The following is a 24,983-nucleotide window of genomic DNA, read 5'->3' on the forward strand; positions in this document are numbered from 1 at the left end:
ATATGTAGTATATGTACTGCTATTGTTGATGTTGTTTCAATAATATTATACAGTTGTAAATACCACTAATTATGGCTTATGCGAATACATTGTGTTGTATGCGAAAAATGTATTATTATTATTATTATTAAATTATTATTGTGCAAATTCTATGCTTTAACAAAAAATTAAAAAAGAAAACATATCTGACACACATTTCTCTCCTCTCTCCCCCTTTCCATTGCAAAATCATGGTTGGTGTAATTTTTTTTTTCAAAGCAAAGGGTATGAATGGTATTTGGCCTATTCATGGTTGTTGGTCTATCATCCATCATCCGCATATTTTCATAATCTTGCAAAAGTGGGAGGTTGATTGGTTGGCTGATTTTGCTGCTGCTGTGTTTTTCTCTTTCTCGTCGAGAGAAAAAAAACTTCCGGTCATGAGATATGTTAATTTTGACATAATTTAAATACGCACGTTCATATATAATTTCGTTTTTTTTTTTGTGTTTCATTATTAATAGTTAAGTATGTGAATAACCGCAACCTGAACAAAAATTTAGGAAATCACTTTTTGCGTGCTTGTCATACACATAGTTCGTGTAATTAAGTTTTGAAATATGCATATGAGTTGGTAGAAGAACTAGTAAGGGCCATGGTGGTGGTGACTGTGTGATACCCTACACTTACATAAAATTAAGTGAGTTTCAATGATATCCCAGCATTACCAAAAAGGCGAGTTCTACGATACTGCAGGGATGGAAAACCAAAAATATTAAAAAGTATTAAAGTGGTACTTTCATCTGAACATATAACGCAGCTGTAGGTGTAAATCTTGCAAAACTTCCAAAAATTGCTGGAAAATAGTGTAAAAGAGAAAAAATGTAATACAGGGTCCGCCAAATATTTGTATACCTTCAGTCACATAGCTATAGAGGGTATATATAATTTGATACGGCCAAAACGATCCTCATTAAAATAACGGTTTTAGACCCAAGGTATCTTTGCACCAAATCCGTTTCAGGACATTTGGAGTCGATCTAGCGATGTTCGTCCGCCTGTCTGACTGTCTGGCTGGTGCGCACGATAACTCTCAAAGGGAGTATTCGATTTGGTCCAATCTTGGTACATCGTAATATTATTATCAAACTTAGATCAAGTTCGGAGATAGTTAATATCGGTGCACTCCTTCTGGTACCTCCCCCACAAAAAGTCGAAATTTAAAAAAATATATTTTATTACACAGAAAGAGAAAGGATAATCCGATTTTGCTCCAACGTTACAAATCCTAATATTTACATCAGGGCTAGGTCAGGTGAGAATTTTAAATTTTAACTCATATAAAATATAATGTAAGAGTCCGATTGTCTTCAAATTACACATATCACAATATTTTTATTAATCTAAGGTCTGGTGTGGAGATGAAATATATCGGTCCACTCCTTCTGGTACCTCCACCACAAAGGGTCAAAATTATTCATGAAGCTCATAAAACACGAAATTAACACTCGATTCCCTTTAGACTTGGCATATCTCAATATTTCCATCAACACAAGATCTGTTATAAATATGGTAGGGATCGGACTATTCCTTCCGGTACCTCCCACACAAAGGGTCAAAGTTTTGAATAACCAACACGATTACAATGTCCGAAAATATCCGGATTCTCTTCATATTTCACACATCCCATTATTTCTACTAACACAAGATCTGCTGTGAAGATGAGATATATCGGTCCACTCCTTCCGGTACCTGCCCCACAAAGGTCAACATTTTGAATATCCATGACCAAATCGGAGATTCCCTTTGAGAGTTATCGTACGCACCAACCAGACAGACGGACGACACGCCTAGATCGACTGCAAATGGATCTGAAACGGATTTGGCCCAAGGAAACTTTGGATCTAAAATCTATATTTCGATGATTCACGTGGTAGCCTATCAATTGATATATACCCTATGTAGACTAAGATTTAATATTCAAACGAGCTCTTTTTCGCAAATGTCGCTGAAATCGGTCCGAAACACCGGTGGTAGATCCCATTACGGTCTAAAAATTCCAAATTTTAAACAAATTCGACAGCAAATATGGTTACAATCGTCAAAATACCGAATATCGAAAGTTACGTTATTATAGGAAAACGTAGCCAATGTTTAGCCACAGAAGGTAAAAACCCATGTCAAACTCAAATTACCAAAATAATTCCGTGAAAAAATTGGCTAAAATCATCAAAATTCTGAATATCGGAGGGTCCCTTTATATGGAGGCTATAAGAAAACGTGGACAGCGTGACGATCATTTTCAATACATTCTAGACACAATGAAAACTACTATGACAAATTTCAAAGCTCTACGTCACAAAATATGGGCTGTATCTTCATTTCAACAGACAGACGCACATCGTTAAGTAAACATGGCGGAGGATACTGTGTGGAAAGTCCTCTCTATACAAATAAGCTAGAGGATCATAATTTACAGAAAAGTGCTTCTTTTATAAAAAAAACTGAAGATATTCTTAAAAAATAAGTGTCTTTTTTATAGAAGAGGAAAAATTCTTCTTATATTTAAATTTTTTTCAGGGCGACATCGTCTTATCTGATACCACGCTTTAAACTATTCACAAATAATTTTATCTTATGATTTAAAAAAATTCATAAATGTATTAGAATATTGAATGAAATGTGGATAGTATTTATAGAAAAGTTCCCGAAAAAAAAAAAAATAAAACAAAACAACCAAATGCACGATGGCATTCCGCATTCTAAAGATGTCTCGCATGTCTCGCACCACCAATAATCATGGAATTATAAAATTAGGAACAACATATCCACGCGCCAACAGATTTACTCAGAATGAAGGCAATAAACTGAAACAACCTTTTGGGAAACGAGAGACAAAAAAAAGAGACAAAGACAACTTCCCATTGAAGGGATGTTTGAATTAAAAGGAACACCGATTTGGGGTGATCGATTTCAAAAAAAAATCTATTTTAATTTCCTCAACAATTTCTTTAAAAATGAAAAATTAGGGTCAGAAAAAGCCTTTAAAAGAAGATAAGTCATGTTAACTACTGAAAATGCTGTTTAAAAAATTAAATTTACACAAATTTTAAAATTTTTGAACGGACAATAAATACAAGGTGAGATGAAAAAACTGCAAACAAATTCAGACGGCTGTCATTTCTAAGCCACTAGTCCGGCAGCTGCGAAATTATTATTTTAGTGACAGCCACTAGTCCGTTTACAAGCGTACAAAAGCATTTTGGTGAGAATTTTCCAGTTATTCATGATGGAATTCAAGCCTGACAGTGTAATTTGTTTATATTTGGCTGGAAAACCACAAGTGGCTATCGTTAGAGCACTCCAGCATTTAAATGTGAATAAATCTTTTGTGTCTCGTACCATCTCTTGATACCGTTATACTGGTAGCGTAGTCCGACGTCAAGAAAGTGGACGGAAGAAAACCGCAATATCAGCAGAAATGGTTCGAAAAATAAGGAAGCGACTTGAATGAAACCAGCGTTGCAGTGGCCGAAAAATGGCTCGTGAGCTGAACATATCGCAATATTCCATTCGGCAAATATTTAAAAATGAGCTCGGGCTAAAGTCATTGATATTCCAAAAAGTGCAAAAACTTACACCGCAACAGAAAGAAAATAGACTCAAAAGAGCTAAAGAGTTACTTCGCATGGCCGAAAGTGGTGAATTGCCGAATTTGGTTTTCTCCGATGAGAAAACATTCGTTGTCCGGCAGTTTGTAAACAAACAAAATTACCGTGTTTACTTGCCAAGGAGGTCAGCTGAAAATGTGCACCTTCGGTTGGCCACCAGAACTCAAGTGTTTTCAGATTAAATTCAGAATATTATTGCGAAAATATTCTGGAGGGTGTATTAAAGTCTTGGGCGTGCAAACATTTTGTCCGTAGACTTTGGACATTCCAACAGGACTCAGCACAATCGCACTTACCACGCGCCACTCAAGAATGGTTATTAAATGAGGTTCCTCGCTTCATTTCCAGCGCACAATGGCCACCAAAATCTCTGGATATCAATCCATTGGACTATTGGGTCTGGAGTATTTTGGAAAGGCACTAAGAAATACCAAAGTGTCGATCACCTCAAGCAAGCGCTTCGCCGGGAATGGGCCAAAATACCGCAGAGCAACAGTCCGGCAGCGTGTGACAGTTTCATTGGCCGTTTGAAGGCCATAATTTGTGCCAAAGGTGACCACTTCGAACAAATCTAAACTTATTTTAAATTTGATGCTATTTCCGATATTTTTTGCTCTCATTTAATAAAATTTAAAAAAATGTAAAAATTATGGCGTTTGACTTTGTTGCAGTTTTTTATCTCTCCCTGTACTTAAAAAAAAGAGGAAAACAGTTGAGTGTCACCTTATTCTATTTGTACGCCGATATAACCCTTAGTTTTTAAATACAACACCCTTCATGATTTATAAACCATTTTTTGTTGAAATCAAATATTAAATTTTGAAAAATTACTTTAAAATATATTTTAAGGCGAAATAGTGTACGTAGATACACTGCAAATAAATCATTAATCTCAATCTCCTTCGTTTTTGGGTAACATGGGAAATTTTTTAAGATTTCAGGTACGAAAAACTATCACACCTATTACGATTACCCTTTATAAATACATATCCCGGAGACTTTGATAAATCACACAAAAATATTGCCAAAAAAAACATTTAAATCAAATTCTCTACCTAATATATACCCAAAGAAAAATTCTACCTAGCCATTAATTTAACAATGTTTTTAAATTTTGTGTTGGAATTTCCAAAGAAAAACTTCATTTCTATTTAAAATCTTCCATTCCCATTTAAAATCTTCCCTATTTTCCAATTCCTCCCCACCATTCAAATCATGTTAATGCTGTCACTGATGTCTATTTTATCCACAATTTTAGAAAATCCAACCAAAACCGAACTGCATTTTACGCTATTTTTATTTGGAATGACATCGTATTGAAATCAACCAAACAATAATAACAACAACGACAAGGAGAGTGTAAAAAATGCTTTTGGATAAAAGCCAGCCAGCCAGCCAAAATGTGTACAACATAACAGCATCAGAACTTTTTTCTTTGACTTTTCACTTTTGGGAATTTCGAAGGCTTTATTTACGCCGTCGCCACCGCCGCCAACCCAACAAATTTCACTTCATGTAGATAAGTCGTCTTCGTCGCATTATGTTGTCATCGTTTCGTTTTGTTGTTGTTGTTGTCTTTTTTTCAAAAGGAAATTTTGCTAATTTTAGAATTGTTTTTGGGCATTTTATTTATAAATCTCTTAGATTTTCTCATTTGCTTTTCACATTTAATTAGATGAAATTTTTAAAATTTGTCGAACATCTGTTCAATATATTTACTAGTGAATGCATTAGGAGGAAAATTTTGGTGTTTGAGTGAAATATGCCAGTCGTCCACTAAATACGATTTTGGCGTTTAAACTAAAATAAATACTGGAAAAATCCTTTCCTAACAATGAAAACAAAAAAGATTTAATGACGAAATCCCATTTTGAATTTTATGAAACGCTAGAGAACCCATGTGGACAGGAGCCTGCAACGTCGCTATGGATATAACTAAGTAACAAAGAAATAGTATCAGTCGGTTTTTCCGAAAGATGTATACCCGCAGTTTTGAGTTATGATTATTCAAACTAAGACTAATAATAATAATAATAATAATAATAATAATAATAATAATAATAATAATAAAAATAAAATAATAATAATAATAATAATAATAATAATAATAATAATAATAATAATAATAATAATATTAATAATAATAATAATAATATTAATAATAATAATAATAATAATAATAATAATAATAATAATAATAATAATAATAATAATAATAATAATAATAATAATAATAATAATAATAATAATAATAATAATAATAATAATAATAATAATAATAATAATAATAATACAGGGTGAGATGAAAAAACTGCAACCAACTGCAGACTGCTGTCATTTCTCAACCACTCGTCCGAAAGCTGTTAAAATTATTCCAGTAACAGCTCATTATATTGTTTGCAAGCATACAAAAGCATTTTGGTGAGAATTATCCAGAAAAAAAGTTGGTGTGATTTCTTTATATTTGGCTGGAAAATCATAAGTGGCTATCATTAAAGCACTCCAGCAATTAAATGTCAATAAATATTTTGCATCTCGTACCATCACTCGGCCAAGGATGTGGACGGAAGAAAACAGCAACATCAGCAGAAATGGTTCGAAAAGTAAAGGAGCGACTTGATCTAAACCCGCGTCGCAGTGGCCGAAAAATGTCTCGTGAGCTGAACATATCGCAATATTCCATTCGGCAAATATTGAAAAATGAACTCGGGGTAAATCCATTGAAATTCCAAAAAGTGCGCTTCGCTTGGCCAAAAAAAAAATTTGGCAAAATTTGGTTTTCTCCGTCTCCGATGAAAAAGCATTCGTTGCCCAGCAGCTTGTAAACAAACAAAATGATCGTGTTTACTTGCCAAAGAGATCAACTGAAAATGTGCACCTTCGGTTGGCCACCAGAACTCAAGCACCGGCCATGGTGATGGTGTGGGCCGCCATAATAGCCGAGGGTCGCTCTTCGCTCGTATTAATCGATCGTGGCATCAGAATAAATGCCGAATATTATCGTCAAAATATTCTGGAGGGTGTATTAAAGCCTTGGGCACGCAAACATTTTGGCCGCAGACCTTGGACATTCCAACAGGACTCAGCACAATCGCACTTAGCACGCGCCACCCAAGAATGCTTATAAAAATCAGGTTCCTCACTTAATTTCCAGGGCACAGTGGCCACCAAAATCTCCGGATACCAATCCGTTGGACTATTGGGTCTGGAGTATTTTGAAATGCAAGGTTGGCACTAAAAAACGCCAAAGTGTCGATCACCTCAAGCAAGCGCTTCGCCGGGAGTGGGCCAAAATACCGCAGAGCAACATTCGGGAAGAGTGTGACGGTTTCATTGGCGATTGGAAGACCATAATTCGTGCCAAAGATGACCAATACGAACAAATCTAAAAATTTGATGCTATTTCCGAAATTTTTTTTCTTTCATTCAATAAAATTAAAAAAAAAATTAAAAAATATGGCGTTTGACTTTGTTGCAGTTTTTTATCTTACCCTGTAATCTATAAAATTTAATTTTAATTTATACTATACTTTAAGACGTGCCGTTTAACACATCTAAATCTATGCTTGAAAAATGCTAAAGATAAATAAGGAAATAGTAGCTTTAAGTATGACTCTAACATAATCCCTAAGTTAGCCTCAATCAAATCTAAATATTATCGTCTAAAACTGAACATTAATTATTTAAAAAATCTAAAATAAACCAACCTTAACAGCCATTATGATACATACATAAGGTGTGTACGATAATTTTCCTAGTAAAATTTAAACAGTAACTTGTACTGAGAAAATCGATTCTAATCTGAACTTGTTACCTACCGTAAGTAAAAAATAATAAATTATTCAAATTAATGTCGGAACATCGGACACAAAACAACCAGCCGACGACACTGGACAATTCTTAACGAGAAAATTTCCCCAGCAAGCATTCACAATCAATTAGTAACTCAACTGTTCAAATTGCTTCACTCTCTCTCACTTAATGGACTTTTGGCTTTTCGAACAACATCCAGTAATACTATTACTACTTTTGTTTTAATTATTTCCTTATCGTACACACCTATTAATCTATATAAATAATACAATTCAATTCTACTCACAAATTCTTTTCATCACTGGTTACTGGTTGTGTTTTATATCTATCCTTGAGGAGATCACGGCGTATGACACTGGGTTTCAATATTTTCACCGCGCCTGCGCCAGCAGCAGCCATGCCACCAGCAGTAGCAACATCTTCCGATTTATTGGGATCATTCTGCAATGGCGATTCCCACGATGTATTGATGGCAGAATTACTACCAGCCGTGGCGGCATTTTGATTGGTAAGGAACTTTTCCATTGATTTGATACGATCGGCCACCGATACATTGGCACCCGGAGTTGAAGATGTGAGACTGGCCACCAGATCGTCAGTGTTTTCTTGTGAGGTAGCAATAGCATTGAGTGCGGCACCCAAATCTATCACAGGTGTGTGGTCTTGACGTTCCAATGAACGGGTGCGTCTTTTCAACATAAATGGTGAGGTTGCTGACTCACGTTCCGCATCGGGATCATCGTCGGTGGGCCCCAGAGAGCGACGCTTCGAAGGAGAATCCGTCTTGAGTATAGGTTTTACCAACGGCTCTCCATGTGAGGTGGAATCACTTTCCGAGAATGGATCAAATTCAAATTCCTCTCTGCTTGACTTTCGTGATGTCTTGAGTATTGGCTTGATTTCATGTTCATCCGAATCGCCTGAAGATTTTTTCTTTAGAATCGGTTTTGGTTGTCTGACAGAATCTTCTGTGGTTGAGGTCTCCAGCTTGAGTATGGGCTTGATGTCATACTCTTCATTGCTGGGTGTAAAACTGACATCATCACCAAATGTGACATTTTCTGCCGTTTCATTGGCCGACAGCTCAGCTGCCGCTAATATAACAGCTTGTGATATGGAAACATGTTTGGTGGCGTGTTGAGCAAGATCGGAGGGCGTGGAGGTGGAATCCTTTTTCTTGAGTATGCTATGGGGATGTTGGGATTCACCAGAACTTCCACCACCCACAGCACCGCCAGCCGATGGGCAGCTATCACTTTTAAAGCTATCATAGCTGCTTTGCTTTAGAATGCCATGGGGACCCTGAGTTAAGGAACAATTACCCGACATATTACCATTGGCTGCCGTCTCTTCGAGAGAATTGCGACGAGCTGACTTAATGAAGATGCTACGCTCATCCGGTGAGTGAGACCGGGAATAGTAACGTGACTCATCGAGTGAAGAACGTTTTTTCAGGATACCAGCCCGTTTCTGTTTCGAAGGAGTGTCCATGACATTGGCCGAAAAGGTGACGGGTGAGGCATTGCTCGAAGCAGAACTAGATTCACATGCCGATAGATGATCTTTTTTCTTGAGTATGGAGACAATTTGATTGCCGGATTGGTGTGGAGCATTGCTGAGGGGATCATCGGTACTTTTACGCCTGAGAATGGGTGAAAGTTTGGGAGGTTCAAAACTGGATTCACGTTCTATGCTGCGAGCCTTGAGCATACGCTGTGAACGTAAAATACCACCCAGTTTTGAACGTTCCTGTAGCTCAGAGCCATTTTGATCGATATGTTCCAGAGGATCGGGTTCATAGTAGATACGTTCTTCCTGATGGAAAGTTGTATGTTTGCCGGGTGAACAACGATTGGCCTCCTCTGTGGCGGCATCACGCTCCTGACTGGTGCGCAGACGATTCATGGTTTTTGTTAGATCACTTATGGCATTTGCAGCACTTTCCGAACAGTCATTGGCGATTTCGGCTATTTTGATTATTTCAGCCAAATCACTGCGAGTGCGTTCATTTAATTTACGATTCACTTCATCGGTTCGCTGCTTGCGTAGTTCACCAATGGCCACTGTGTCGCAACGACGACTCACTTTTTGTAACACAGGACCTGCCGCCTTACTGTTGCTACTGCCACTGGGTGGAGATGATGATTCCTTGACATGTTTGGGACTCGCTGTCTGAGCACGACGGCGATTTGCCATTGCATTGGCATTGGAGGCTTGATCTAGACCCCTTCTGGCCAATTCCATGTGATAGGATAAATCATTGCGCGAGCTGGGTTTGGGCGGGGAGCCTGGCTGAGCCTTAGAGGGAGATGTTAACAGTTCCTTGACCGCAGCACCGGCATCATCTGCAGGCACCAAAGTTCGAGCCATGCCCAATTCACGACGTTTGCGTCGACGTGCAGCAGCTTCATCTGTAGAGAAGTAAAAAAAAGATATTTTAATATTTTTTTTTTCGCAAAATTTTGAAATTTTAAAAAACTGCAAGTTTTAAAGGAGGGTATATCACATTAAAAAGAAAAATAAAATAACATATTCACATACATGCAACATTAGAAATTCCATAGAATTGACATTGAAAACAAACATATTTTACACAAACCACATCCTCGGTTAGTACAAGACATGTGATTTCGGATTTATTATCTTTGTTGGTAGGGAGATGGTGTTGATGATGATGATTGTCATGATGTTGTTGTTGATGCTGATGATGATGATGAAGTGTAAATGTTTTTAAATGTAAATGTTTTAATATTGATTTAGTTGTTGTTGTTGCGGATTTGGTATCATTTCGTGGTAATTTCAACGATTGCATAATTCGCGCTCGATTGGACACCGCTTTTCTGTTCGTTGCAAGCTACCCTCACAGACTGAAGGTGATGCGGATTGTAAAATTTTATTATACCTTAATGAAAAGCAAATATTGAAGATAATAATTTGAAAAATAGTTTCGTTGCAAACTACATATTTTTGCATGTTTATCTCGAGTTTGATTTAGTTTCGCAGACAGTGTTGCCATTTTGTATTATCTTTTCGCTACCAATTTATGTTTTTCGCAATATCTAAATATTAATAAAAATTAATATTTATTTTTACTTTTTTTTGGTTACTTTAAATTGTCTTTGAATGTTTTAATGGGGTTTTGGGGATCTTGAAATTAATCGTAGACTTAAAGAACTCTAGGTTTTTTTAAAGTCTTCCCAGTCGAATTAAACATATTTTCCTAAAATTTTGGAATCAAAGCTTTAGTTGAGGAATGAGTGAATATTATATGATTATTCAAACTGTTCACTCTTTATGGGGGAGGTTCCGAAGCGGTTGACCAATTCGTATCAGACCTAAGAATGATATAACTATTACAACGTGACAGTTTTAGACTATATCGACTACTTCCTGTACTTTATATGAGATATGTGCAAATTTTGGAAAAATAGCGGACCGAAGTATTCCATTTTCATACTTCATCTAATACAGATAAAAAGATTGGTACGAAATCATAAATTCCATAATCATATCACATTTCGGGTTAAGAGAAATTTTTATATATAGAAAGTTGTGAAGAATCGACGACTTGTTTCGCAAGTTATGACCTATATATGTATTGGAAATTGTGACCCCTTGTGGGTGAGGTACCAGAAGGGGTTCGCAGATATATCTATATCATCTTCACAACAGCAAAATGTTTGTATGTGATAATTTTGAAGAGAAGGATGGATTTGGATGCTTATTTCGCTTTCTCTGAGCGTTTTGTGTTTCAACATCTTGAACCCTTCGTGGGGGAGGTACCAGAAGAAATTGGGCGATCTCTACCATTTTTATAACAGATCTTGTTTTGACGGAAATATTGAGATGCACCAAGACTGAATGAGATTGAATGTTATTTTCGCGTTTTATGAGCTTCATGGATACTCAAAATATTGACACTTTGTGGGGGAGGTAACAGAAGGAGTGGCCCAATATATCCCATCTTCACACCAGACCTTGGGCTCATAAAAATATTGTAATATGTGTAATTTGAAGAGAACGGGATGATTATTTCGTATTAATTGATCGTTTTGATTATTCAAAATGTTAACCCTTTGTGGGGGAGGTACCAGAAGTGATAGTCGGATCTCTACCATATTTATAACAAATCTTGTGTTGATGGAAATATTGAAGTGTGCCAAGTCTGAAGTGAATCGGGTAATTTCGTGTTTATATTCATAATTTTGACCCTTTGTGGGGGAGGTACCAGAAGGAGTGGACTGATATATTTCATCTCCACACCAAACCTTGAGTTAATATAAATATTGGGATGTGTGAAATGTAAAGACAATCGGACTATTACATCACAATTCACAAGAGTTATAATTATTCTAAAATTTGACCCTTTGTGCGGGAGGTACTTGATGGAGTGGTCCGATATGATATATTTTCACACCTGACCTAGCACTGTTGCAAATATTAGGATATGCAAAGTTGAAGAAAAGTCGGATCATCTTTCTCTTTTTGTGAAGCAAAATATTTTTGAAAATTTCGACCTTTTGGCGGAAGGTACCAGAAAGGGTGGCCCGATATTGGTCATCTCCGAACACGATCTAAGTTTGACAATAATATTACGATGTACCAAGTTTGGTCCAAATCGGATACTCCCTTCAAAAGTTGTCGTCCGCCAGACGGACGGACGGACATCGTCAGATCGACTCCAAATGTCCTGGAACAGATTTGGTCCAAAGAGTCTTGGCCGTATCAAATGATATATACCATCTCTAGCCATATGGCTGAGGGTATAATTAATATTTACTTTTTAAAAAGTTTTTTTTTTTTTAGTTTACTTTAAATTTTCTCTGCAAAATCGTACATTTTATTTTATTTAGAATCTTCACAGTCAATATGGGGGCTTCGAAAATTCTTGTAAGATCTAAAAAATATCGTCATTGAAAGATATATTTACTCATTCTATAGAACAATTCCTTTCATTCAAATTAGAAAATATATAGGAAAACATACAAAAAATTGGTGTTGTTCGCACACATTCATTTTTGGTCATAATTAAAAAAAAAAAATAAAAACGACCAAATTTTAATGGGAAAATTTGAAAATGTTCAAGACGACAACCCAGTTCTCTAAAACCGCTGACTTTACATCGTTATCACATTTTTGCCTATACTGACTGTCATCATCATCAACATTTTCATCATCTTTGTAGTAGTTGTCTTGGGTTTGGTTTACTTTGGTTGAGTTTGGGAAGTGGGCGTTCTTCAATTAAATTTTATGGTTAAGTAATCGAATCAGAATCATTGGAGCGTATTAAAACAAACTGCAAGTTTTTCTCTTTGTGGTTTCTTTTGGAAAAATACATTAGGAAATCACTACGGCTACACCCATTTTCAATTGGTAGTTATTTAGGCACTGCAAAACATTGTCTGCAAAACGATTTTAACAATGTATAGCGATGAATAGTTATAACATTTACTTGACATCTTGTTTGGTTAACTAGCTTCTCGTTTGTGAGAAACAAATATATCTACTACGTAATAGGAAATTTTCCTTTACATCAATTGCAACTACGTTGTTCGGTTCGTTAGAAATGTAGATAAAAGAATTGCATATGACCCTTTTTTGATATTGAAATTTAAGTTGAGTTGGGAAGAAAAAATCAGTATTACAATGCCAGAAGGCAGAAATTAGAAATTCTATGAAATAGAAACATAAGAAGTAGTAGGAATTGTAGGAATACAAATCAAAAGATTAGGTACAAGGCTCCACAAACTCTTCTGTACAACTAATAGTTTTAAGATTTAATTTTTGCACACAAAATCTGACTTTGGTCTTATTGCCTAAATTTGAAGATCACATAAAAGAGGATTTAAAGTCTTATGAATATTTATAAAAGAAAGTGAAGGGGTGTTTATTATTGAAAGATATTCCAAGTATTTATATTTAAAAATAAAGTATTAAGTGATACCCTAAACCGATTAAAGAAAACCTTATTATACATTTTCTAGAGGTATTATAAATTTTCTGTGTACAGAAAAAGGTTTCTATATACACCCTTCTTGGGTGGCTTTAAAAGGTTCTTTTATTGATATAATATCATAAAGAGAGCTTCAATGAGAATGATTTTTCTGCAGATAGAAGACTAGATGTATTTTTATACCCTACACCACATAGTGGTAAGGGTATTATGTCTTTGTGCATTTGTTTGTAACATGGAGAAGGAAACGAGATAGACCCATAGTTACTTTTGAGAACCTTCATAGAATCACTTTCTGAGTCGATTTATGCATGTCAGTCCGTCTGTCCGTCCGTCCGTCCGTCTGTCCATGTATTTTTGTGAACAAAATGCAGGTCGCATTTATTATCCGATTGAGATGAAATTTTAGATGGAGCACAGAAATAGCTGTTTTAAATTTTATCGAAATCGGTTCAGATTTGGATATAGCTCCCATATATATCTTCATCCGATTTCGGGTTAATTGACCACCAAATGGCCAATATCAGCCCAAATGGCCCGAATTTTGGCATATGTGACCGAGATTAGCCTTAAAGAAATACAACAAATTTAGAGAAAATCGGTTCAGAGACAGCTATAGCTCCCATATATATGTTTTATCCGATTTGGTGTTTAAGCCTCTCACATTCGTAATATGCACTCCACAGGAATGATATTTGGTACCAGATATAAGATACAGCCCAGAAATAGCTGTTTGTAATTTTATCGAAATCGGTTCAGATTTGGATATAGCTCCCATATATATCTTCATCCGATTTCGGGTTAATTGTGCACCAAATGGCCGATATAAGTCCAAATGGACTGAATTTTAGTACATCGGACCAAATTCAGCCTAGAAGCAAGCATATCAAATTTAGTGAAAATCGGTTCAGATTTAGATATAGCAACCATATATATGTTTCATCTGATTTAGTGTTTTAGACCTTTACATTCGTAATATTCACTCCACAACCGTGATATTTGGTACCAGGTATTAGATGGAGCACATGAATAGCTGTTTTAAATTTTATTGAAATCGGTTCAGATTTGGACATAGCTCCCATATATATCTTCATCCGATTTCGGGTTAAATATGCACTAAATGGTCAATATCAGCCCAAATCACCTGAATTTTCGTACATAAGACCGAATTCAGTCTAGAAGCTAATACGTCAAATTTGGAGAAACCCGGTTCACAGATAGTTATAGTTCGTAAAATGCACGATAGAATTAGATAGATTTTGATTTTGTACCAAATATCTCATAGAGCTCTGAAATGCCCTGTATAAACCTTTTTAAGAGAGCTCTACTAAATATGCATAGTGGTGTAGGGTATCATATAGTCGGCCCCGCCCGACTTTTGCGCTTTCCTTACTGGTTTTTTATTTTGGAACAGTACTAATAGACTTTAAGAAGAAGCACCCTTTACCCCAGATTTGTATCTATAAAATAACTTAAAAGATATCGGTATATATTCGCCTCTAGGGTGTTTAAGTCTAATCAGTTAATACTATAAGGAGTTTTCAAATTGACAAGCCTTTAAAGAGGTATCCCATACAGATTTTATCTCGTATAGGACATTTTACCACAATATACCCTCGGGAGCTTTTTTGTCCCGAAAATCCTTACTTATATTATTACAAGTAAAAATCATTATAGTAAAAAGCTATTTAAAGGTTTAAAGCAATCTTATTTGTAATTTAAAGATTTTTTATAGATTTTCAATTTAGAGATTAGGATATGAATGGGTGACAATCTATTTTCAGAGACTAAGGATTTTAGAAAACATAACATTTAGAAAAATTTTAAGTATTTAGGTACTTATTTGTGGTAGACCGTTAGGAGTTTTAATAAATCCCTAAGGAGGCTTTTGTGTTTTTAAAACATTGTGACTATTTTCCATATCCCTACCTGACCTAAGTCTTAACTAAATATTGTAATGTTCCAAATTTAAACTGTATAGGGTATCCCCTTCTTTATACCCTACACCTCAAGGGGGTAAGGGTATTATGTCTTTGTGCCTTTGCTTGTAACAGGGAGAAGGAAGCGAGATAGACCCAATTTTACTTCTGAGGATATTCATAGAATCGCTTTCTTTATGCATGCCCGTCCTTCCATGTATTCTCGTGAACAAAATGCAGGTTGCAGTTCCAAACAATATTTGTTTGGCCCAAGGACGAACCCTATTGAAATTGGTGATAATCGGATCAGATTTAGATATAGCTCCTATATATCTCCAACCGATTTCGGGTTAACTGTGCACCAAATTGTCAATATAAGTCCAAATGACCTGAATTGGGGTACATCTGACCAAGTCCAAATTACCTGTAATTTGGTACATTTGGAGCTTTTGAGGAAGAGGTACCAGACGGAGTGGGCCGATATTGTCTATGTCGGAACTCTATGGTGGTTTCAAAGAAACATACGGTTTTTTCAAGGAGGTATTAAATTATATATACCTTCTATAGTCATATGACTCAGGGTATAAAAATATGCTAGTAGTGGATCAATGAAATACTGAGTAGCAGAATTGTTAACTATTACATTGGCAAGGCACCACATTAAAAAGGGACAATATATGCAACCTATCGTACTGTTGGCAAATCAGAAGGTTTTTTTTGCTATATCTGCAATAATTCAATAAGTAAGAGTCCTCCCATTCTTCGCTCTGGATGGATGTATGGTGGCATTCTTTAAAGCAAACATTTGTCCCCAGTGGAACTTGGCATCAAATACAAAGTTGAGCGAAGTGTAATTTCAACGCTTAAAGTAGATTTTGAGATCTTGTTTCCCAACAGTGCATACAAATCCAAATTGGAAAAAAGTCAGAGAGCCGGACCGAAGTCTACTAAGCATGATTTATTCCTAAAACTGACAAATATTTTCACAAAAGCGGAGAGACTACAACTACATGGCAGAGCTGGTGACAAACAATGTTTATAGTCAGTCGGCTCTTAAGGCCATCCAATCTTGCATTCTTCTATGTTTGGTAGAAGGAAATTCAAAATCGGGACCATGGTCTCCAGACATTGAAGGATTACTGAAGGAAAGTCAAGATAAGTTGGTACATCGAACGAAGTAGGGAGTAAAAGATACAAGTTATTACAAGATTGAGAGAGATTTTACCTGGCAATGACTCATTCGAAATAAGACAATTGAATGGAACAGTTGTTGGATTAACTGCTGCATGGCAGATGGATAAGCGACTGAAACGAATAGGCGTTCTATTACAAGACCCCCTAACTCTTGTTCCCAGAAGACTATGCATTTTCGGTAGGCAGAATCTCAGTACCTTTTCTTCCATCCATGGAAAACTCTTGTTTTTTTTACATAAAAAAGCTCTTCTCTTTACAAAACGAGGACCTTGTTTGGTATTTTAATTTCAAAGGTATTTTAATTTCAAATTTTTTATACTTCTACAGGTAGTAGTATGCTAAATTGGAAGCTGCTTCTGTGAAGAAATCGAAAAGACTATTACTGTAGTCCGCGGGAAGATTAGTGAAGAAATCGATAAGACTATTACTGTAGTCCGCGGGATGATTAGATATAACTGTATCTAAACAAAGCAACATTATATCCGTAAGACTATTTCTGTAGTCCGCGATTCACTTAGATATATCTGTATCTAAACTAATCTTAACTACCTATCCAATCAATTCACGGATATAACTGTATCCACAAGCCCACAAAATAACACACACCTATATTATAAAAAAAAACAATAATAATTAAAGCATGAAAAAAATATGGGGTGATTGTATTGACAACCTCCCTATAAAAATATTAGTATATAAGATATGAAACCTTATTGTTATTTTCATTAAATATATGAAAGATTCAATAAATTAAACAATTAAACAAAAAAAAAAAATTTCAAATGAAGGTGGAAAAAATCAATAGTTGGTATGTTCACTTTACATTTTTTACAGATTTTTGGAAGCGGAGAAAAATTACAAAACATGAATGGAATGTTGAAGTTATTCCACAAAATTGAATCCCATGTAGAAGAACAATATTCAAAACTATAAATTAAATTTCGATTTGTGTCAAATATATGAATTGTTATTTCAATTGAATTTGAAACAATTTCAACATTAAAATTAAATAAAAAATCTTGTATTTAACGCATAGCTTTATTCTACTTTCTGTTATTGAACATTGGTATGGCATTTCTTGGAGGAAAAGATTTTGGCCTCTTTGATCCTTAAATGCAAATTTGAATAAAATTGTGCTACTGTGCACAAAACCCAGTATAATTTGTTGGAGTATTAAATTATTATTTTTTCGATGCATATCCATGCTATCCACAGTACCAGAAAATGTTGTCAATTTTTTATGAAGGTTTTAGATACCACCGAAAATCTGATGTTTAATACGATCTAGTGTGTCGTAGTTTAGGGCAGAATATTCTCTAAAGACAGTGACATGTACAGCTTGGAATAGGTAATTCGAAATATGAGAACTTAATCAACAAATATTCTCAACACGGCTCAGTACGCATTATATGGGTACTAGGTCATGCGGGAGTTATTGGTAACGAGACAACGGACTCTCTCGCCAAAACAGGCAGGGGATTAGCCACAGTAAACTTAGACAATCCAGTGCGGTAAAACGCCTCACGTCTAGAGTCAAAGAAATAGACAAAAAATGCCCACATATCCCTATGAAACAACGAAGGCGTTGGGAAAACCACAAAAATCCTTTGCGGCGACCCCAATGAGATAAAACGAGGAATCTTTTATTACTAGGTAAGAAAGAGATTAGCGGGGTAACAAACATCCTTATCTGGGCATACAAGCACATCTGTATAAAATTAGATCTTTAGATAACAGCATATGCAGGACATGCGGGGAAGATGACGAAACTTTGGTGTATTTTCTCTACCAATGGTCCCAATACTTAGGGAACGACTCCATACCAGACCTTAATCAGATCATCAGATAAATTAAATAAAACAGTTTTGAAATGTTGTTGGGGCAACTGAGTTTCAAATATAATAGACTGTAAATTGTCCGTCTTCTTTCAACAACCTTTTTAGTCCTTTAGACTGCACAACAGGCCTATACTGGCATAAGTGTTTGTCCATCAGGACATGTGGCGATTGTTTCGCCTCTCTTTTCAACCTAACCTATAGCAAAACTTGGAACACTCGATCCTCATTTATCATTGAAAAGTTCAAGTTAATTATGGAATTTTGTTTCGATTCGAAAATTAGCTGCTTGAAATATAACAATTCTTTTTGATTCTTTAATTTTTTCCAATATGCCCTTCCGAATTTTCGCAAGACCGCATTTAGAATCAGCATTCATGAACACACCACGATGTTGATCCTCAAACTTACCACTGTCTTGAATCGGTTCTTCATTTTGTGAACGATTCAAATTCGATTTACGTTTCGATGATTTATCACGTTCCTCGGGACGGCGGGGCGAACGATCAGACTAAAGAGAGAATTAAAAAAAGACATACTTAATCAAAATCGATCTCTTCTAATATCTCACATACTTACATTTCTACTCCTATGCACAGGACTTAATTCCAATGGCGCTTCATTGTTGGATCCCGATCTTCGTTTTTCCTTTGCCTCATTTTGCATGGTGGAACAACGTGGTCGCAACATCGGACCATCGTCCATGGGCAAATCATGAATTTCCATAAAATCATCATCGATATCATCTACCTGAAGATTGGGTGGTGCACTTTGTCGATTCATTGCGGATTGTTTGGGTGAGGACTTGGGTGAGGAGGGCACCTTCACGGTGCATTCCACTGACGTGGTTGCAGAATTTGAGATTTTATTTTTTGGAGATTTTGGTGAATTGGTATTCACCGAACGTGGACTGGTGGCTTTCGTTGCTGCGGTACAGTGCATTTCATTTAAATTCTGTTTTACCGACGACACGGACATGGATGGTACCAACTTCTTGGAACGATTTGTAGGCGAACAGCTGTTGGGCATTTGCCGACCGTTTTGTTCACCCTCAGATCCACTAGGAGTCGCTTTATCAGCAGAAATGCTCGAACGTTGTTTGTTCGGCGATGTTGGGGAGGTAAAATGTTGTGGTTGAGGTTGATGCTGGTGGTTTTGATGGTTTACTTCGCCTTTTTTCTTATCTATGATGGATGATCGCAGGGAATAAATCAAAAAAGAAGAAGAAAGGAAGAAGGGAAATAGGAAGTTAGTGTTAGTTAACGAATGTTAGCATAAAAAACAATCTGAATTGAATGTTATTCATGTACATACACATACATATACATTTTAGTTACGATTTATGGGATTGCACAAACAAATACGAATGCCTTGGACAATATGAGGTTGAAAATGTTAAGATTTTGTCATGCAAATTGCAGGGTGGATAAAAGGAGTTAGTGAAATTGTGAAGAATTGATTACAACAAATAGACAAGCCAGCCTACCAAAGCACACGCTTGGAAATCACATACGACATGGATGATTTCACATCTAGGAGAGGGAAAGCCTCAAACGATTTCGGGCGGGGCCCACTATATGATACCCTACACCACTATGCATATTTAGTAGGGCTCCCGTAACAAAAGAATTTATTTCAAGTAGATCATACCACCTATCAACATTTGGCTTTAGAGCAGTTATAGTTTGGTTTCAGAGGGAACTAATATATGGGAGGCATATTCCATTCTGAATATTTTCACTAAATCTGACGGAGACATTTGAATCTCCTCTACCAAATAACATTGCTATAGAGTGCATAATATCACTTCGAGAAGGTTTATATTAAAAAATATATATCGGAGCCGAGTTCCACAAAGTGGAAACGTACTTCCCGAAATTCACTTCATTTGGGTTGATATCAGCCATTATTTTCACAATAAACCTTAAGTCGGATTAAGGATATATATCTGAGCTATATCCAAATCTTAGCCGATCTCGATAAAATTTGACAGAGGTATTTTTGAGCTGTATTTGATGTCCAGTATCAAATATCCTCATAGTGGAGGAATATTACGCATGTGAGGGACTTAAAACCCCAAGTCGCATGAAACACATATATGGAAGCTAAAGCTATATCTGAACCGATTTTCACAAAATTTAGATGTACTTGCTTCTAGACTTAATTCGATCGGAAGTGCCAACATGCAGGTTATTTGGACTGATATTGGTCATTTGGTGCGCAGTTAACCAGAAATCGGTTGATGATATATATAGGAGATATATCCAAATCTGAACCGATCTTGACAAAATTTGGCAGCTGTATTTCTGGGCTGTATCTGATTTCTGGCACCAATTATCATCCTTGTGGACTGCATGTTACGAATGTGAAGGACTTAAACACCAAATCGGATGAAACATAGATTTAGGAGCTATAGATATATCTGAACCAAATACCCCGAAATCGATTGAAAATGTATATGGGAGCTATATTCAAATCTGACCCGATCTTGATAAAATTTGAAACACTTATTTGTGAACTGTATCTGATATCTGGTACAAAATATCATCCTTGTGGAGTGCATATTACAAGTGTGAGGGACTTAAACGCCAAATCGGGTGAAACATATATGTGGGAGCTATAGCTATATCTGAACCGATTTTCACAAAATTTGATGTACTTGCTTCTAGACTGAATTCGATCGGAATTGCCAAAATTCAAGTTATTTGGACTGATATTGGTCATTTGGTGCACAATTAACCAGAAATCGGTTGATGATATATATGGGAGCTATATCCAAATCTAAACCGATCTTGATAAAATTTGGCAGATGTATTTCTGGGCTGTATCTGATATCTGGAACCAAATATCATTCTTGTGGGGTGCATATTACGCATGTGAGGGACTTAAACACCAAATCGGATGAAACATAGATTTAGGAGCTATAGATATATCTTTACCAAATACCCCGAAATCGGTTGAAGATATATATGAAGCTACATTCAAATCTGAACCGATCTTGACAAAATCTGAAACACTTATTTGTGAACTGTATCTGATATCTGGTACCAAATATAATCCTTGTGGAGTGCATATTACAAATGTGAGGGACTTAAACACGAAATCGGGTGAAATACATATATATGTGGGAGCTATAGCTATATCTGAACTGATTTTCTCCAAATATGATTTCCTTGTTTCTAGACTGAATTCCATGCGAAATGTCAAACTTCAGTACTTTTGGGCTGATATTAGCCATTTGGTGCACAATTAACCCGAAATCGGTTGAAGATATATGTGGGAGCTATATCCAAATCTGAACCGATCTTGATAAAATTTGGCAGAGGTATTTTCGAGCTGTATCTGAGGCCCGGTATCAAATATCATTGTTGTAGAGTGCATGTTCAGCATGTGAGGGACTTTAACACTAAATCGGATGAGACATATATATGGGAGCTATAGCTATATCTGAACCGATTTTCACCAAAATTTGCTTTTCGGCTAAATTCTGTCAGAAGAGACAAAATTCTATTCATTTGGGATCCTTTTGGTGTATAAAAACCCTGAAATCGGATAAAGATATACATGGGAGCTATATCTAAATCTAAACCGATTCTCATCAACTTCAATAGGGTTTGTTCTTGGGCCAAAAAATATTGTTCGGAACATTTCATCTCAATCGGATAATAAAGCCGACCTGCATTTTGTTTCACAAAAATACATGGACAGAGGGACGGACGGACGGACTGACATGCATAAATCGACTCAGAAAGTGATTCTTTAAGATCCTCAAAAGTAACTATGGGTCTATCTCGCTTCCTTCTCCATGTTACAAACAAATGTACAAAGACTTAATACTCTTACCACGATGTGATGTAGGGGTATAAACAACGTCAAATATCTGTCGGCAGCAAATATGGAACACCAAAAATTAAGATCTTTAACCTAAAACCAAAGTAATTTGTCTGCTACAAACCATTATTAATTGTTATTTAGGGTTATGGGTTAAAAAAAATTATTAAGTTATGGTTTTAAGTGGTTACAGTTATTTGTTGTTTAAGAAGTTAATTTTGTTTTAATGGGGCACTCATTACTTGGCCATGTTAGAAAACACCATTCCATGGTACCGCAAACCAATGCCTCTAATGGATTGTAATCAATCATAAATATATTAAAAATTATAATTGTTTGAAGAAAAAATGTCATATAATTAGTAGAAATTTTGAGTTTTTCAAAAATAAAAGGGTTTTGCTATTGAGGGCAATAGAACTTGGGAATAAAACAATGGAAATAAAAAATTGCTGAAAAATCTATAAAAAATTCTATTTCTGGACCTTTTCAAGTGTCATTAAATCCGCAAGAAATCATTGACTAAGGAAGCAATGTAGGGTATGAACTGTTTAAGGCCTTTATACGTAAAAAGTTTTAAAAGGAATCCAGGAATAAAGGTTTCGGAGTTGTAACAGAAATTTACAAAAGATTATTAAATGTAAGGCTTTTTATATTTTTAAATATAACATTTAAAGACAAAACCAGAACAAATTTTCAAAATATTGCGTCTTAGATTTTCTGAAATTTCCTTTAATTTAGCATTTAAAATATGAAAAAAATATTAGAAATATCTTTGATTCAAAGCTTCGGAGAAGCCATGAACATTTTTTTAAAGATAACATCCGATCAAAAAGATTGGATGAGTCTAGAAAAACTCTGTAAGGAATATACGATGTTGGGCCTTGAAAGAATCATGAAAAGCTCTGTAAGGAATACAAGTTCCAAGAACTTTGTGTAGGCTTAAAAACAAAATTCAAAAAGGATCCACAATAAAATGCTTTCGATGCGTTTAGAAAATTTCAGAAGGGAATATAAGATTTGAGGCATTGAAGGAGACCTGATAATTATGTAAAAAGTCCACGGGCCTGTCAACATTACTCAATGAATTATCGTTTGTAGGCCTCGAATGTGTTTAGAATAATTGAGAAAGAATTTCAAGATTGAAATCCTTGAAGAAGGACTAAACATTTTGTAAGGATCAACGATTTAGAGATATTTTCCCGAAGGCCTTGGATATGTCTGGGAGAATTCAGAAAGGAATACAAGATTGAAAGCCCTTAAGGAAACCTTTAAATTTCGTCAAGAGTGCACAACCAGTGCTCTAGAGGATTCTCTCAATTAAAAGTCTTGGATATGTATGAAGATACATGTCCTTGGAGGAGTCACGAAAAATTACTCAAGAAACCCTTGATTGAAGTCCTGCATAACAGAATATAAGATTTAAGGTCTTGGAAGTCGGCTGAAATTTCTATGACGAGTCCACGATATGGGACCTGTAAATATTCTGCGAGATATTATCAATTGCAGGCCTTGCTCATGTTTAAAAGAATTGAGAAAGAAGTAGAAAATGTTGGTGCTTCGAGGAGGACTAAACATTTTGTAAGGATCCACGATCTGGGCCTGAGAAGTCATTAAAATTTCACAAACACCTTAGATAAGTCTGGAAGAAAATTCTGTCAAGAGTCCACAAACAGCGGCATTGAGGAGTCATAAGAAAATGTCGCGAGAACATATGATTTGAGTCTCGAATATATTTTTAAAATAATTTAGTTAGGAATAAGAAATTTAATTCAAGCTTTAATGATTCTGAAATAAATCGATCAGGAATGTCCATGGAGGAACAAATTCCGCAAGAAACACTTGATTGAAGTCCTGGATGTATTTAGAAAAAATCAAACTAGATTTAAGGCGTTGGAAGGGGTCTTAGGAGGGGTCCATTGTTTACGGCTTGGAGAATTTACGTCAGCATTCCGAAAAGCAACCTCGATTAAAGACTTTGGATATATCTTGAAACATTCAGGAAGGAAAACAAGATACAAGTCTTTCATGAAGTCCTAACAATTTCATAAAAATCTTGTGAGGGTCTAGAAAAGTAATTACAAATTCTGCAAGGAATATTCGATTAAAGTCCTTTGACATATATAGAAAAATTCAAGATTTAAGGCCTTGGAAGAGGATTGACATTTCTGTAAGTCTGGAAAAATTCCACAGGGAATTCTCGATTAAATGCCTTGGATATGTCTAGAAGGATTTTGAACGGAATACAAAATCTAAGGTGTGCAATTTCCAGAAGGACGAAGAGTAATGAAAAATTTTAGAAGAAATTCGTGATTAAGGCCTTGAAATGGGGCTGGAAATTCTGTAAGGAATTCCCGGGTAAGGGCCCTGAGAAAATCGTCGATATGAAAAAGAACTCTATTTGTAGAAGAACTCCATTCGAAATACTGGATTAAGGCCTTGTAAGAGGCGTAACATTTGTGTAAGGAATCCATGACTTAGGACCCGGAAAAATTAGGACAAATTTCATAGGGAATCCTTTGATTTTAAGTTTTGGAGGCGACTTGACAAAATCTGTAAAAAAATAACTACTTGGGGCCAAGGTGGAGAAATATTCCTAAATTAAGGCCTTGGGAATGTCATGAAATTTTTTTTTTATTAAAGATCGAGTATATAAGGACATGGAAGCGTCATGAATAGTTCTGTCAGAATTACACGACTTAAGACCAGGAAAAATAAAAATAATAAATCCACGATTCATAGACTTTAACTTGAACGTGGACATACAATTTATCTCAAGTTTTGGATTTTT

The 24,983-nt window shown here is 35.7% G+C and overlaps 1 protein-coding gene across 12 annotated transcripts in view; it reads right to left on the minus strand.

Annotated features, from left to right (window-relative positions):
- The window catches only part of LOC101899622 (supervillin), a 668,298-nt gene that overhangs the window by 244,475 nt on the left and 398,840 nt on the right, over positions 1-24,983 (minus strand). For 10 of the 12 annotated variants that reach the window (XM_059131927.1, XM_011292396.3, XM_011292394.3 and 7 more), the window contains 3 exons: positions 18,944-19,548; positions 18,776-18,875; positions 7,750-9,874 (listed from right to left, as the gene is read on the minus strand). In XM_059131927.1, coding sequence (XP_058987910.1) covers positions 7,750-9,874; positions 18,776-18,875; positions 18,944-19,548 — 2,830 coding nt within the window. Of the gene's footprint in view, positions 1-7,749; positions 9,875-10,004; positions 10,316-18,775; positions 18,876-18,943; positions 19,549-24,983 lie in introns of those variants that run through there. The other 2 variants (XM_011292405.3, XM_020035235.2) reach the window with 2 other exon arrangements.

Source organism: Musca domestica, unplaced genomic scaffold, assembly GCF_030504385.1.
Source record: "Musca domestica strain aabys unplaced genomic scaffold, Musca_domestica.polishedcontigs.V.1.1 90, whole genome shotgun sequence".
Taxonomy (NCBI): domain Eukaryota; kingdom Metazoa; phylum Arthropoda; class Insecta; order Diptera; family Muscidae; genus Musca; species Musca domestica.